The sequence below is a fragment of the Heptranchias perlo genome, chromosome 4 (genome assembly GCF_035084215.1).
Source record: "Heptranchias perlo isolate sHepPer1 chromosome 4, sHepPer1.hap1, whole genome shotgun sequence".
NCBI classification, from domain to species: domain Eukaryota; kingdom Metazoa; phylum Chordata; class Chondrichthyes; order Hexanchiformes; family Hexanchidae; genus Heptranchias; species Heptranchias perlo.
In genome coordinates, this window is record NC_090328.1 from 121,689,725 (window position 1) to 121,704,074 (window position 14,350).

Below are 14,350 nucleotides of genomic sequence, written 5' to 3' on the forward strand. Positions count from 1 at the left end.
GATGAGACTTTAAACCGAGGCCCTGTTCAAAAGTACTCAATTGGCTGTAAAGCACTTTGGGATGTCCTGAGGTTGTGAAAGGCACTATACAAATTGCAAGTCTTTTTTTCTTTTATAAGGATGACAATCCTCATTCAGCTCAACGGCAGTCATCCATAGGTACAATAGTTAAATAACTAGCAGGACTTTTTTTGATTTGAATGGTTTCCATGTGGCTGACTTTATAATAACAAAATGGGGAATATCACCTCTTGGGAGGGAGATACTCTCAACGTTTTTATCTGTCATCTTTCTGGGTCATCGGGGAATGGGGAAGGAAATTGGACTAAAAGCATTACCGACCCCCCGAGTATTCTTCCCATTTAGTGAGCGACTGTTGTGCCTATTCAACCAGTCCTTTAATGAGAGTGAATTTCTGAACTTGAAAAAAAAATTCTAACATGAATACTGAATACAGTCTATCAAATAGTGAGCCTTAACCTAATTAAAGAGATACACTATTTCACAGTTTGTACTTAGCAGTCGGCCCCATTTTCAAGAAAACTAGAACTTCAATTAAAGTGAATGTATTCATGCATGTTCCTACTACGATTCTGACATTTGCATAACGTTATTAGCAAACCACTATCTCTTATTTCGGTGCATCTTGCACAGTATGCCTTATTGGAATCCTGAAAATGAAACAATTTTTTTTAACAATATACATTAAAAATGTTCTCTTTTTTAAGTTTTACCAAAATTCAGTCATTTTTACTCTTTTATAAAATACCAGCTACTCAAACATCATCTGATTAATCTAGTTGAATTTTTGAGGCGGTCACTAGCATGGTGGATGGAGGAGTGTCTATGGATGTTGTCTATATGGACTTGCAGAAGGTATTTGATAAAGTTTTGCACAAGAGATTCTTAGCAAAAATTAAAGCGCACGGACTTCGAGGTAACCTTGTAACACGAGTTGGTAATTAATTGGGAGGTAGGAGACAGAGAGTGGGGATAAATTAAATGTTTTCTGATTGGTGCAATGCGACAAGTGATGTTACCCAGGGATCTGTACTGGGGCCTTAGCTTTTCACCATATATATCAATGACTTGGATGAAGGAATAGAGAATTCTATATCCAAGTTTGCAGATGACACTAAGTTAGGAGGCACAGTAAGTTGTGTAGATGGGAGCAGGTGGTTACAAAGGGACACAAAAAGACTGAGTGAGTGGGCAAAACTCTGGCTGACGGTGTGCAATGTGGGGATGCCTGAGGTCATCCACTTTGGATCCCAGAAAGACAAATCGGAATATTTTCTTAATGGGGAGAGACTAAGAGCTGTGGAGGCGGAAAGCGATATAGGTGTCCATGTAAATAAATCACTAAAAGCTATTGCACAGGTACAAAAAGTATTCAAAAAGGTAAAAGGAGTGTTGGCCTTTATCTCAAAGGGGTTGAAATACAAAAGTAAGTTCCTTTTCTTCTTTCCTCACCTCTCTTTTTTTCCCCTGGCTCTGTTCTTGCTTATAAACTGTTAAATCTCTAACTTCTTCCAGTTCTGATGGAAGGTCATCGACCTGAAATGTTAACTCTGTTTCTCTCTCCACAGATGCTGCCTGACCTTCTGAGTATTTCCAGCATCTTCTGTTTTTATTTCAGATTTCCAGCATCCGCAGTATTTCGTTTTTGTTTGACGAAGTTATGCATCAGTTGCACAGAGCTTTAGTCAGACTTCATCTGGAGTAATGCGTTCAGTTTTGAGCATCGAATCTCAGGAAAGATATTGTGGCTTTGGAGGGGGTACAACGTTGATTCACCAGAATGATACCGCGGCGTAAAGGGTTAAATTATGAGGCCAGGTTACATAAACTTGGTTTGTATTCCCTTGAGTTTAGAAGTTTGAGGGGTAATCTAATCAAGGTCTTTAAAATGATAAAAGGATTTGATAGGGTAAATACAGAGAAACTGTGTCATCCGGTATGGGAATCCAGAACAAGGGGGCATAATCTTAAAATTAGAGCTAGGTCATTCAGGAGTGAAATCAGAAAGCACTTTTTCACACAAAGGGTAATGGAAATCTGAGACTCTCTCCTCCAAAATAATGTGGATGCTGGGTCAATTGAAATTTTCAAGACTGAGATTCATAGATTTTTACTAGATAAGGGTATCAAAGGATATAGATCAAAGGCAAGGTAAATGGAGTTGAGGTACAGATAGTCCATGATTTAATTGAATGGCAGAACAGGCTCGAGTGGCTGAATGGCCTACTCCTGTTCCTAAGTTCCTGTAACAATTAGCTTGAAAAGAGAATTGAAGCCTAACAGTAAATATAGGGAAATCCATAGCAAACCATGACCACTCAGTCCATCCAGCCTGCTGTACCCAGAGTCAATGAATGATTATTCTATCATGGACTCCCCTCCCCCCAATACACCTATCCCTTCCCTAATTTAAGAAACATTAATTTCCTTCCCTCACCTCCTCTTAAAAAAAATCTAGTAGTGTTAAATATCTCTAATCCTCAATCCCATGTCTCAACGGATATCAATCCACTTCCTTCTTAAAGGCATCAATTGACCCCAAACCAAGAACCCTATCTGGAAGTTGTTTGACATATCCACTATCTTTAAGGAGGGGGGGAATCTGCATTTCTGCCATGTTTTGCGATCTTTGACTATTTAACCTAGGAAGACTTTCAGATAATTTATATTAATATATTGCCACTCAGTTAAATTCAGCTCAAAAGAGGTCAAATGCAAAGAGAAAATGCTGGAATCCATTATTAAGGAAGTGGTAACGGGGCTCTTAGAACATCATAATATGATTAGGCTGAGTCAACATGGTTTTATGAAAGGGAGATAGTATTTGACAAATTTATTAGAGTTTTTTTGAGGATGAAACTAGCAGGGTAGATAAAGGGGAACCAGTGGATGTAGTATATTTGGATTTTTAAAAGGCATTCGATAAGGTGCCACACAAAAGGTTGTTACGCAAGATAAGGGCTCATGGGGTTTGGGGTAACATATTATCATGGATAGAGGATTGGTTAATGGACAGAAAACAGAGTAGGGATAAACAGGTCATTTTTAGGTTGGCAGGTTGTAACTAGTGAGGTGCTGCAAGGATCAATGCTTGGGCCTCAGCTATTTACAATCTATATCAATGACTTAGATGAAGGAACCAAGTGTAATGTACCCAAGTTTGCTGAGCATACAAAACTAGGTGGGGAAGTAAGCTGTGAGGAGGACACAAAGAGTCTGCAAAGGGATATAGACAGGTTAAGTGAGTGAGCAAGAAGGTGGCAGATGGATTATAATGTGAGGAAATGTGAGGTTATTCACTTTGCCGGGAGAATAGAAAAACAGAACAATTTTTAAATGGTGAGAAACTATTAAATGTTGGAGTCCAGAGAGACTTGGGAGTCCTGGTACAAGAAACACAAAAAGTTAGTATGCATGTACAGCAGGCAATTAGGAAAGCAAATGGCATGTTGGCCTTCATTGCAAGAGGGTTGGAGTACAAAAGTAAGGAAGTCTTACTACAACTGTATAGGGCTTTGGTGAGACCTCACCTGGAGTACTGCGTACAGTTTTGGTCTCCTTATCTAAGGAAGGATATACTTGCCTTAGAGGCGGTGCAATGGAGGTTTACTAGATTAATTCCTGGAATGAGAGGGTTGTCCTATGAGAAAAGGTTGAGTAAAATGTGCCTATACTCGCTGGAATTTATAAGAATGAGAGGTGATCTCACTGAAACATATAAGATTCTGAGGGGGCTTGACAGGGTAGATGTGCAGCGGTTGTTTGTTTCCCCTAGCTGGAGAATCTAGAACTAGGGGGCATAGTCTCAGAATATGCGGTCGGCCATTTAAGATTGAGTTGAGGAGGAATTTCTTCACTCAGAGGGTTGTAACTCTTTGGAATTCTCTACCCCTGAGGGCTATTGATGCTGAGTCGTTGAGTATATTCACGGCTGAGATAGATAGATTTTTGAATTCTAGGGGAATCAAGGGATAGGGGGATCGGGCAGGAAAGTGGAGTTGAGATTGAAGATCAGCCATGACTTGATTGAATGGCGGAGCAGGCTCGAGGGGCCGAATGGCCTACTCCTGCTTTTATTTCTTATGTTCTTAAATCTACAGCATCCTGCTTTTGTGGATGTGGATTAGAATTCAGCACATAAGAGTTTGGCCAAGTTGAGAGTCTCTATCTCTTGCCTACTACATCAGTTTGAAACAATGAGAATCGTTAACACATCCCAGAGAGGAAATTGAGTGTAGTATGTTGGAAAGGTTTGGAATGGAGGGTGCTGCCAGGGAAGCTCACACCTGTAATGGTGGAAGCTGGTTTGATTGGCAGCTTGTTTAGCAACATCTTCTTAACCTCTCAATGTGTTAAATCCCTGAAACACTCCCTGTAATATAAATACATTATATTCCTTCTTCTATTGGTGTGGACAATTTTCTTCCTACCAGATAGCAATTATTATTAATAAGCCATTGCAATTTTAGAACTTACAGAAAAAACAGAGGCAAATTTCTTGCAGGTAAGGAGTATAGGAAACAACAGTCTTGAGATTCAGATGCTCTCAATAAACCATTTACAATATATGAAGAGTTTAAAGAACTTGCATTTATAAAGCACCTTTCACGTCCGCAGGATGTGTCAAAGCACTTCACACCCAATGAAGGGTCATTATTTTGTAGGCAATCGTGGCAGCCAATTTGTGCACAGCATTGATTGAGGGATAAATGTTGGCTAGGATACCAGGAGAACTCCTTTGCTGTTCTTCCAATAGTGTCATGGGATCTTTTCCATGCCCCTGAGATGGCAGATGGAACCTTAGTTTACCATCTCATCCAAAAGGCAGCAGCTCCAACAATGGAACACTCCCTTAGTACTGCATTGAACTGTCAGCCTAGATTATGTGCTCAAGTCTCTTGAACCAGCGACCTTCTGACTCAGAGGCACAGGTGCTAACACTGAGCCAAGTTTGACACCTAATGCTATAAGTGATGCTGTCTGAACCTTTCAATTAGGTTACAGCCTTATAAGTTCATCCAAGCCATCTTTCTACAGTATTTGCAAATCTATAGAAGGTACATTATTGACTCCCCTATTTAATTCCATCAGTTAACACTGTGCAGTGTGGAACTGAACTATTCAGTCCAGGACGTTTCCATGTTCGATACCTCGTCTGTGCTGAGTTAGCTGCTCTTGGCAAGGTGGCACTACTGATACTAACTCTGGGCTAGGGAGGAGGGGTAAAATTAGCCAGGGTTCCAGCTCCTGATTATTATTCAGTGACTTCTGCTGGAAAATGCCCACTTGTAGATATTTCATGCAGAAATGACCTCGCTCAGATGCCTCCGCAAGCAATTAGCCTGCAAAGACATACAAGGTTCACACGTGTAGAATTGGCAAAGCACCGAAAGCCACTGGATCCCACTGAACTTCCCTCAGCCTATGTCTACACCTCCAGGAGAGGAGGGGAGATAAATTGAGACACTTATATAAAAACACACTGGGGGTGTAATTTGACTTGGGCGGGGTTGCAAAATGGGTGGTAAAGCACCTGCCCCTCAGTTGTATGTCCCATCCGATATTCAATTCCATTGACTTCAGTATAACTAGCGGCAGATGTGATACCGCCCATTTTGCATCCGTGCACTTTGTTAATACGCTGGAACAAATCACTTTGTAATACTGTGCGTCATCTTATGAGAAACTGTAATCCTACATTTTCTTACATCAAAAGCTGTGGCATTATCAGAGATGGCTCAATATTGTGTGCACAAGAGGCCAATAAATTCAAAGTCATCAACTGGTTTTTAAACAGAAGAATTGATTCATGTAAATCCTCCCCCACAGCAGCAACCTGTTGTGTATAATTCATTGAATACACTAAGTCTCTGTGCTACCTGAAGCCTAGGAATGAGCTAGTGATTAAATATGGTGTTTTCATACTTCACTGAATAGTATGAGACACCATTCCACCCCCAATGGATGCAAATACCTTCACTAAAACTTCGAATTCTGTCTTGTGAATAGACCTGACATTTATCATCATTCTTGAGGTGTAAATAAAATACACAGCAATGGTGCAAGGAATAGGAAAAATAATTCACTCACTCAAAAGTCACACTTTCAGGTTGTGTAGGTGGATTACTTTTTATATTGATTCATTTCCAACACATTTTTCCTAAATATTATATAATAAACACCTGAGAAAGAGTAATATTGTTAACAATTTTTGGGCTTTTATCTTCAATAAAATATGAGGACTTCACTCACACAGTTATGATGTAATTATATATAGTCTATTATGTTTCCTGGTATTTTGCTATCAAAGCAAAAGGCTTATTACTGTAGTTCCAGTTGCATGATGAGATGTGCTTTCAATTCCCATTTCACAATCCCTGTAATTGCTTTCATTTAATTTGCACCACTTCTAAGTTGCTTAGCACCACAGCAAGAAAACTTAGAATGAGCTTTGAAATTCACTGTAGGATAATGGGCATGAACACTTAAAATGTTTATCAGAAATTCCTGTCTCTGCTTTTATGCAGAAGCATTAAATATTACGTATTATCCCACAACACAATTTCAAGCCATTAGAAAATACTTCAAAATACAGACCAAATAATAAAACATGTAACACATGCCTGACAGTAATTTTAAGGCAGTAAACAAATCTTAAAGTTCTGATTAAGTTGGGCCAAGTGGAGCAAGTGTCGGTGTGGGGAGCATTTAGGGAGCAGCGATCATAGTATCATAAGGTTTAGAATAGCTATGGAAAAAGACAGGGACCACTCTAAAGTAAAAATACTCAATTGGAGGAGGGCCAATTTCAATGGGATGAGAACAGATCTGGCCCAGGTAAATTGGAATCAAAGATTGGCAGGCAAAACTGTAATTGAACAGTGGGCAGCCTTTAAAGAGGAGATGGTTCGAGTACAGTCTAGGCACATTCCCACGAGGCAGAAAGGTAGGGCAACTAAAGCCAGAGCTCTCTGGATGACAAAAGAGATAGTGAGTAAGATGAAACAGAAAAAAGGGGCGTATGACAGGTGTCAGGTTAATAACACAAGTGAGAACCAGGCATAATCTGGAAAGTTCAGAGGGGAAGTGAAAAAGGAAATAATAGGGGCAAAGAGAATATGAGAATAGACTGGCGGCCAACATAAAAGGGAATCCAAAAGTCTTCTACAGGCATGTAAACAGTAAACGGGTAGTAAGAGGAGGGGTGGGGCCGATTAGGGATCATAAAGGGGATCTACTTATGGAGGCAGAAGGGATGGCCGAGGTACTAAATGAATACTTTGCCTCTGACTTTACCAAGGAAGAAGGTGCTGCCAGAGTCTCAGTAAAGGAAGATATAGTTGAGATACTGGATGGGCTAAAGGTTGATCAAGAAGAGGTACTAGGAAGGCTAGCTGTACCTAAAGTAGATAAGTCACCCAGTGCAGATGGGATGCATCCTAGGTTACTGAGGGAAGTAAGGGTGGAAATTGTGGAGGTACTGGCCGTAATCTTCCAATCCTTCTTAGATACGGGGGTGGTGCCAGAGGACTGGAGAATTGCAAATGTTACACCCTTGTTCAAAAAAGGGTGTAAGGATAAACCCAGCAACTATAGGCCAGTCAATTTAACCTCAGTGGTGAGGAAACTTTTAGAAACGATAATCCTGGACAGAATTAACAGTCACTTGGATGATTGTGGATTGATTAGGGAAAGCCAGCGTGGATTTGTTAAAGGCAAATCACGTTTAACTAACTTGATAGAGTTTTTTGATGAGGTAACAGAGAGGGTAGACGAAGGTAATGCAGTTGATGTGATGAATATGGACTTTCAAAAGGCGTTTGATAAAGTGCCACATAGTAGGCTTATCATCAAGATTGCGGCCCATGGAATAAAGGGGGCAGTAGCAACATTGATACAGAATTGGCTAAGGGACAGTAAATAGAGAGTAGTGGTGAATGGTTGTTTTTCAGACCGGAGGGAGGTGTACAGTGGTGTTCCCCAGGGGTCGGTGCTGGGACCACTCCTTTTCTTGATATATATTAATGACTTGCATGTACAGGGCAAAATTTCAGAATCTGCAGATGACACAAAACTTGGAAGGGTAGTAAACAGTGAGGAGGATAGTGATAGACTTCAAGAGGATATAGACAGGCTGGTGGCATGGGTGGACACGTGGCAGATGAAATTTAATGCAGAAAAATGCGAAGTGATACATTTCGGTAGGAAGAATGAGGAGAGGCAATATAAACTAGAAGGCACAACTCTAAAAGGGGTACAGGAACTGGATGTATATATGCACAAATCGTTGAAGGTGGCAGGGCAGGTTGAGAAAGCGGTTAAAAAAGCATATGGGATCCTGGGCTTTATAAATAGAGGCATAGAGTACAAAAGTATGGAAGTCATGATGAACCTTTATAAAACACTGGTTCGGTCACAACTGGAGTCTTGTGTCCAGTTCTGGGCCCTGCACTTCAGGAAAGATGTGAAGGCCTTAGACAGGGTGCAGAAGAGATTTACTAGAATGATTCCAGGGATGAGGGACTTTAGTTACATGGATAGACTGAAGAAGCTGGGGTTGTTCTTCTTGGAACAGAGATGGTTGCGAGGAGATTTGATAGAGGTATTCAAAATCATGAAGAGTCTAGACAGGGTAGATAGAGAGAAACTATTCCCATTGGAGGAAGGGGTCAAGAACCAGAGGACATAGATTTAAGGTGATTGGCAAAAGAAACAAAAGGTGACATGAGGAAAAACTTTTTTACACAGCGAGTGGTTAGGATCTGGAATGCACTGCCCGAGGGGGTGGTGGAGGCAGATTCAATCATGGCCTTCAAAAGGGAACTGGATAAGTACTTGAAAGGAAAAAGTTTGCAGGGCTACGGGGAAAGGGTGGGGGAGTGGGACTAGCATAGAGCCGGCACGGACTCGATGGGCCGAATGGCCTCCTGTAACCTTTCTATGATTCTACGTTCATAAACTATAACATTGATGCTCTAGTAATTTATGATGTCATCTGAACTGCTGAATTGAATCTCCACGTTGTAACTCGTATTTAGCATCCTATATATATATATCTGAATCCATTGGTTGGGATTATAGCATTGTACCTCACAGGTAACGATTATTCATTGTAATTTTAGAATCACTTTTAAAGTCATTTTAAATACACTGTTATAACACACCTAATAGCGTTTCTATGGAAATACAAAGACTCTGTAACTTTTTTTTAAACGTTTCATCTAACAATCTGTGTACTGGCAACTAGTAACAGTTTTAATTCCGCTGTTTTAATCAGAAATGTATGAGTTGTTTCCATTAGATGGCGCTCTAAATCTTTTCTAACTACAAACGAAATGACAATGACTGAAAACAATGCTGAGTATTGAAAACACTGAGAAACTAGTTCACTCAATGGTTTTACTGTCAATTTGCCAAATAGTGGATAATAAATCCATCCTAAACTAATGCAGCCCAATTTATGTCATAAAAAGGATGCAGGATTCTGAAACCTCCCTCAATGTTAGGCATCTAGTGAAAATTTGACTTTAATTGATGTTCACTTAATGTAACTGAGCAGCGACTCCGCAATCAATTAACGTCACGGAACCACACGCAACTCTACCTCACTGGAGATTTCCTGTAAAAAGGGCCGGAATAATCGTTACCCATTGCCTCGACTACTCCGCACTGTGAGATCGCGACCTACCAACGTCTCGTAGCTGCGAAGCTGCAGAAAGGAGTAGGTCAGTAATGCAAGAGGCAGATCGGTTTAACAGCCCGCTTAGAAAATGCATCCCAGCTGTAAAATTTGACGTACGATCGTTATTTTAAGAGTGATTGCTGATCATGAGGATTATCAAACTTAAATAGCTGAGAAAGAGTAGCAGCATTGTTGACAATTTTGAGGGTTCGGTGAATACTTCCACACTCAAGTCAGTATTTTAGTAAAATATACAGAGCCTTTAAATGTTCAGGTGAAGAAACAGAAACGCTAATGAGATATTACCATGCAAATTCAAAGCCAAACTATATTTGCACACAAATCATCTGATTCAGGGTTACATCGGCCATCCAGTCAGAGTCAGTATGGTGTTGAGTCTACGGATCTTATCTTATCATTAAACTCATTTCCATTGAAATAATCACAGGCAGGAGATGATGTTGTCACTCTGCGCTTAATATTGCTGCGGCACATTAATGTTACGAAATCTTCGTGCAGTTCCCAACCGCACCACCACTTAACATTGGAGTGAAGCGCATTGCTAGTCCCGTGCATGCATAGCTTTACGCCGCAAAGCCGTGGCAGGGCATTTTCAAGATCGCTTAGGCTGGGGCACAGTGGAATGTCTCCGTGTCCCTCTCGGAAATATTTTCTCTCTCCACCGTCACAGGGGAAGGGGAAACAGTGAAAAGATGCCTCCAGTATACACTGCTGCCGTGGACTGGATTCCAGGGAAAGGACAGACCAATCCCTCGTCAAAATACAGCCAATTTCGCACATGGCTTATTTTTGCGTGTATTGAGCAGAAGGGGTGGCTGTTACTTTTTGCAAAGATGCGCGAAAACTGCCTTCCTGTACTCTTGAAAAGTGGAGTATGCTCACTATACGAATCCAGCACATTGTAAAATGTGTTGAGAGTGCCTACAGTTAAAATGAAATTGATCAGAAAATAAACAAATTATTTTTGGAGGTGCTGTACTTATTCCGCTTAACCTTTGGCAGGCCCTTCTTTATGCAGCAACCACAGTGGTGCTCCTCCCTACTGACACTACAAAAGTCGCCTACCCTTACATTTTAAATCCTCGCAGCCGCTAACATTTTAACCCTTGCAGTGCGGAGTAAATAGAATTCAGTTTAAGCTTATAACCGTAGATACTGCCACTACCGATTTTATTTCTGTGTAATGTGTTTTTTTTCGAAACCGTCCTGGTTAGAAGGAATGTTTATCTGAAACAGTGTTCCGTTTCTCCTTTCTAACAAAACATTGCCAATAAAACAGTCCACTTATATGCTGCAAAACAGTTGTCTCTGAGTACATATATATTTCACAGCTCTATTTATCCTTTAGGCATTTAAAATAAAATATCGTTGGCTGAGTTTCCATTTACTGCCGATGAAATTGTTAATGATGCGACATTATTTAATTTTAGTGGGGCAATGCATTAAAAAGTTATATTTGTCGTGTCGCGCCGCTGATGAGACTTAGTTGTTTTAAGGATTAATGTCCAATTTGAATCACGAATAAAACAACGTTTTTAAAAGCAACCCTTTTTCCAAAAAAAAAATTGCTTATGTTTTCAGTTGAATTGCGAACACGAAAAGGTTTCTCATTAACTTGGATCGAACTTGACAAACACAAATGGTATCTCAGGGTAGGGGAAGCGGAAAAATATGTGTGTGGGAGGGGAAGGAATTAATGCTTGCGACTCCACTGGTGTGTTCGTGCCACTCGCTATATAATCTGACAGTGCCAATGACAGTCATATCGATGACCACGACTCCATTCTCGGTGCTCAATCCAGGCACACACGCCGTGCGTTTTGACACCAGATTGGGTGATCAGGATCCAAATCGAACTTCCGCTCGACCTGGTCACTACTCAACGTTAATACCAGTTTCTGCATATTGTTTAGTCGAAAGATTTTTTCCTCCATTTCTAGCAAAGTAAACTTGTTACAAAGTTGATATCGTTTTACTCTACACCACAATAACTGTGCTGAGATTTTCGGAATCATTTGCTGAACCATTTGGATCCTTCTGTATCTATCTGATATGGAGTGTTTCATCAAACATTGTTTAATTTTTAAAATAAATGCGACATTATTTTCCCTTTATAAACGTTTACACTCGCGACAAGTCAGTCATTTCTTATCTCCCTTTTCCATTTTAGTCTTTATTTTACAAAGATCTCTTGCTTAACTTTTGAGTTAGTTTTGACGTGAGTTGCAGTATGTTCTAGAAAGATCTACTGACCATTTAAAGTACCTTCAAGTTACCAAAGCAACACGAATCCTTCCAAATGTTTCAGAGGATGTGCCCCCATTTAAATCGCAATTATAGAATTAATACTTCGAAAGGTGAAATCCTTCAAATATTAATTTCAAATCTGATCCTCTTGGCGAATATTTAAATACAGTAGCGGGTGATAAGATTCAAGTTTCTGGGAGCCTTCTTCCCATGAACTTTACAAATGTTATTTTGAAACTGTTTATTTAAATCAATTTCTCTACAGGTGTCTAATACATAAAACGGTCGTTTCGCTTACATTATTAAAGTTAAATGTAGCTCCCAAGTCTAATAAACATCGCACTGTAAACGTCTCCTTGGGGGCATTGTTTCCGACGGTGGTTATTTTAAAAAGGGGGCTAAGCAACAGAACTATTTATTTGCTTTGGTTTTGGTCAAATGAATTCAAACTATTTTCACTCAAAACTCAATTCCTTTATACTGGTTCGCAAAACCGTATTCCTTCTGTCTGATCATTGCCATGCTGATGCAAATTCTCTACAGAAGAGAAGGCTGAAGGGTGACCTAATAAAGGTCTTTAAAATTATGAAAGGGTATGATAGGGTAAACGCAGAGATGTTTCCACTTGTGGGGGAGACCAAAACTAGGGGTCATAAATATAAGATAGTCATTAATAAATCCAATAAGGAATTCAGGGGAAACTTCTTTAACCAGAGAGTGGTCAGAATGTGGGACTTGCTACCACAAGGAGTAGTTGAGGTGAATAGCATTGATGCATTTAAGGGGCAGCTAGATAAACACATGAGGGAGAAAGGAATAGAAGGATATGCTGATAGGGTTAGATGAAGTAGGGTGAGAGGAGGCTCGTGTGGAGCATTAACACCAGCACAGACCAGTTGGGCCGAATGGCCTGTTTCTCTGCTGTAAATTCTATGCAATTCCCTGAAAATATAACTATCGGGTCGTCCAACTCACAACTAAAGCCAGGTAAACTTAACGATTTTAAAATAAAACTTCAGCTTGGAGATCTATCCTCCCCGCTTTTTTTTTAACAGTAAGGACACCGCCAACACGATTCGTTTGGTTGCCTTACCTTAGATACCCTGGGATATTCCTTCCGAACGATGCTGACAACGGGGATTTGGATGGTGGATGACAAAAATTCCAGTTGCAGGAGCTCCCCTGTGGTCTGAGGGAAGGCGAGGATGGCGCTGACCCCTTGCACCACGACCGTGTGACAGACGCTCTCCAGGAACGACTGGGGATCCCTCCTGGAAGAAGGAGACACGCTAAAAACCGGCAGCTCCCCCAGTCCCGTCTCCATCCCCATCACCATCTCCACCGACAAGTTGTACGGCAGAAGACCGTCTCTCCCGTTGAGCTGCTGGACGGCGCGCAGAAGCGCTTCGCGGGCTCCGCCGTGGGAGTAAGCGCCCGGAGCCGGCACCGGTCCCTGCCCCTGCCCCTGCCTCTGGTCACCTCCCAGCGTGTTGTTGGGGAGAGCCCGCGGCGGAGGCAGCAAGAGGACGGCACCGAGGCGGACCGTGTGCCCGATACGCTTGAGGATTTGGCAGGGCTGGGGGTGACTCCGAGAGGCGGGGACGCTGCTCAGGAGCAGGAGCAGCAGCAGCAGGAGGGCGCAGAGCGGGAGTAAGAAGACCCCCGGGAACACGCGGCTACACTCCAGCACTCTCATCACCTCACAACAAACTGGCTGCAAACGGCAAGGAGAGCAATCGGGCGAAGGGGAGGCGGGGAGGGGGGGGGGGGAAGGTGGAAAAGAGAAACTTTTCTAAAAAAAAAATTCAAACAATTTAAGCACAAAAGAGAAAAAAAAAAGTATGCAAATGCAAGACTGGAAGGAGCTGGTGCCGGCTGTTTGTCAAATTTAGAGTGTTGGAAAGTACAGAGAGTTTTTTTTTTCCGCGAGTATATGAGAAGCAGGCAAGGAACCTGCAGCGCAAGGCGTGCAGCGGACACACACACACACGCAACTTGTTGCGGATTTGAGCGCAGTTGCAGCGTCTCGCGCTGGGCAGCGCCAAACTCCACGTTCCATCCATTGTCCAAGCGCGAGGGAGGGGAGCGGAGAACGCAGCTGGCACCCGCTTGCGCTGCGCCTTCCGCTACCCACTGCGGACGGGGACTTGCGAGTCTAACTTTGGAAGGTGCGGGAGGGAGGGAGGGTAGTGCTTTTTTTTCCTCTCGTGCAATTGGCTTTTATGCACTTTTTCCCCCCTCCTCCTCCCCCCCCCCAAAAAAAAAAAATATTTTTATATATGGTAGCCGGTCTTTTTTTTAAATTTAATCTTGCGAGGCCGCTTTTGTTTTTGCATTTGATCCGTCGTTTTTGAGAAATGTGTTTTGTTGCCTTCATGG

The 14,350-nt window shown here is 41.6% G+C and overlaps 1 protein-coding gene across 1 annotated transcript in view; it reads right to left on the minus strand.

Annotated features, from left to right (window-relative positions):
- grin3a (glutamate receptor, ionotropic, N-methyl-D-aspartate 3A) overlaps positions 1-13,667 on the minus strand; it is a 158,597-nt gene extending 144,930 nt beyond the window's left edge. The window contains exon 1 of the mRNA XM_067982280.1: positions 13,065-13,667. Coding sequence (XP_067838381.1) covers positions 13,065-13,667 — 603 coding nt within the window. The remainder of the gene's footprint in view (positions 1-13,064) is intronic.
- Between the last annotated feature and the right edge of the window lie 683 nt (positions 13,668-14,350).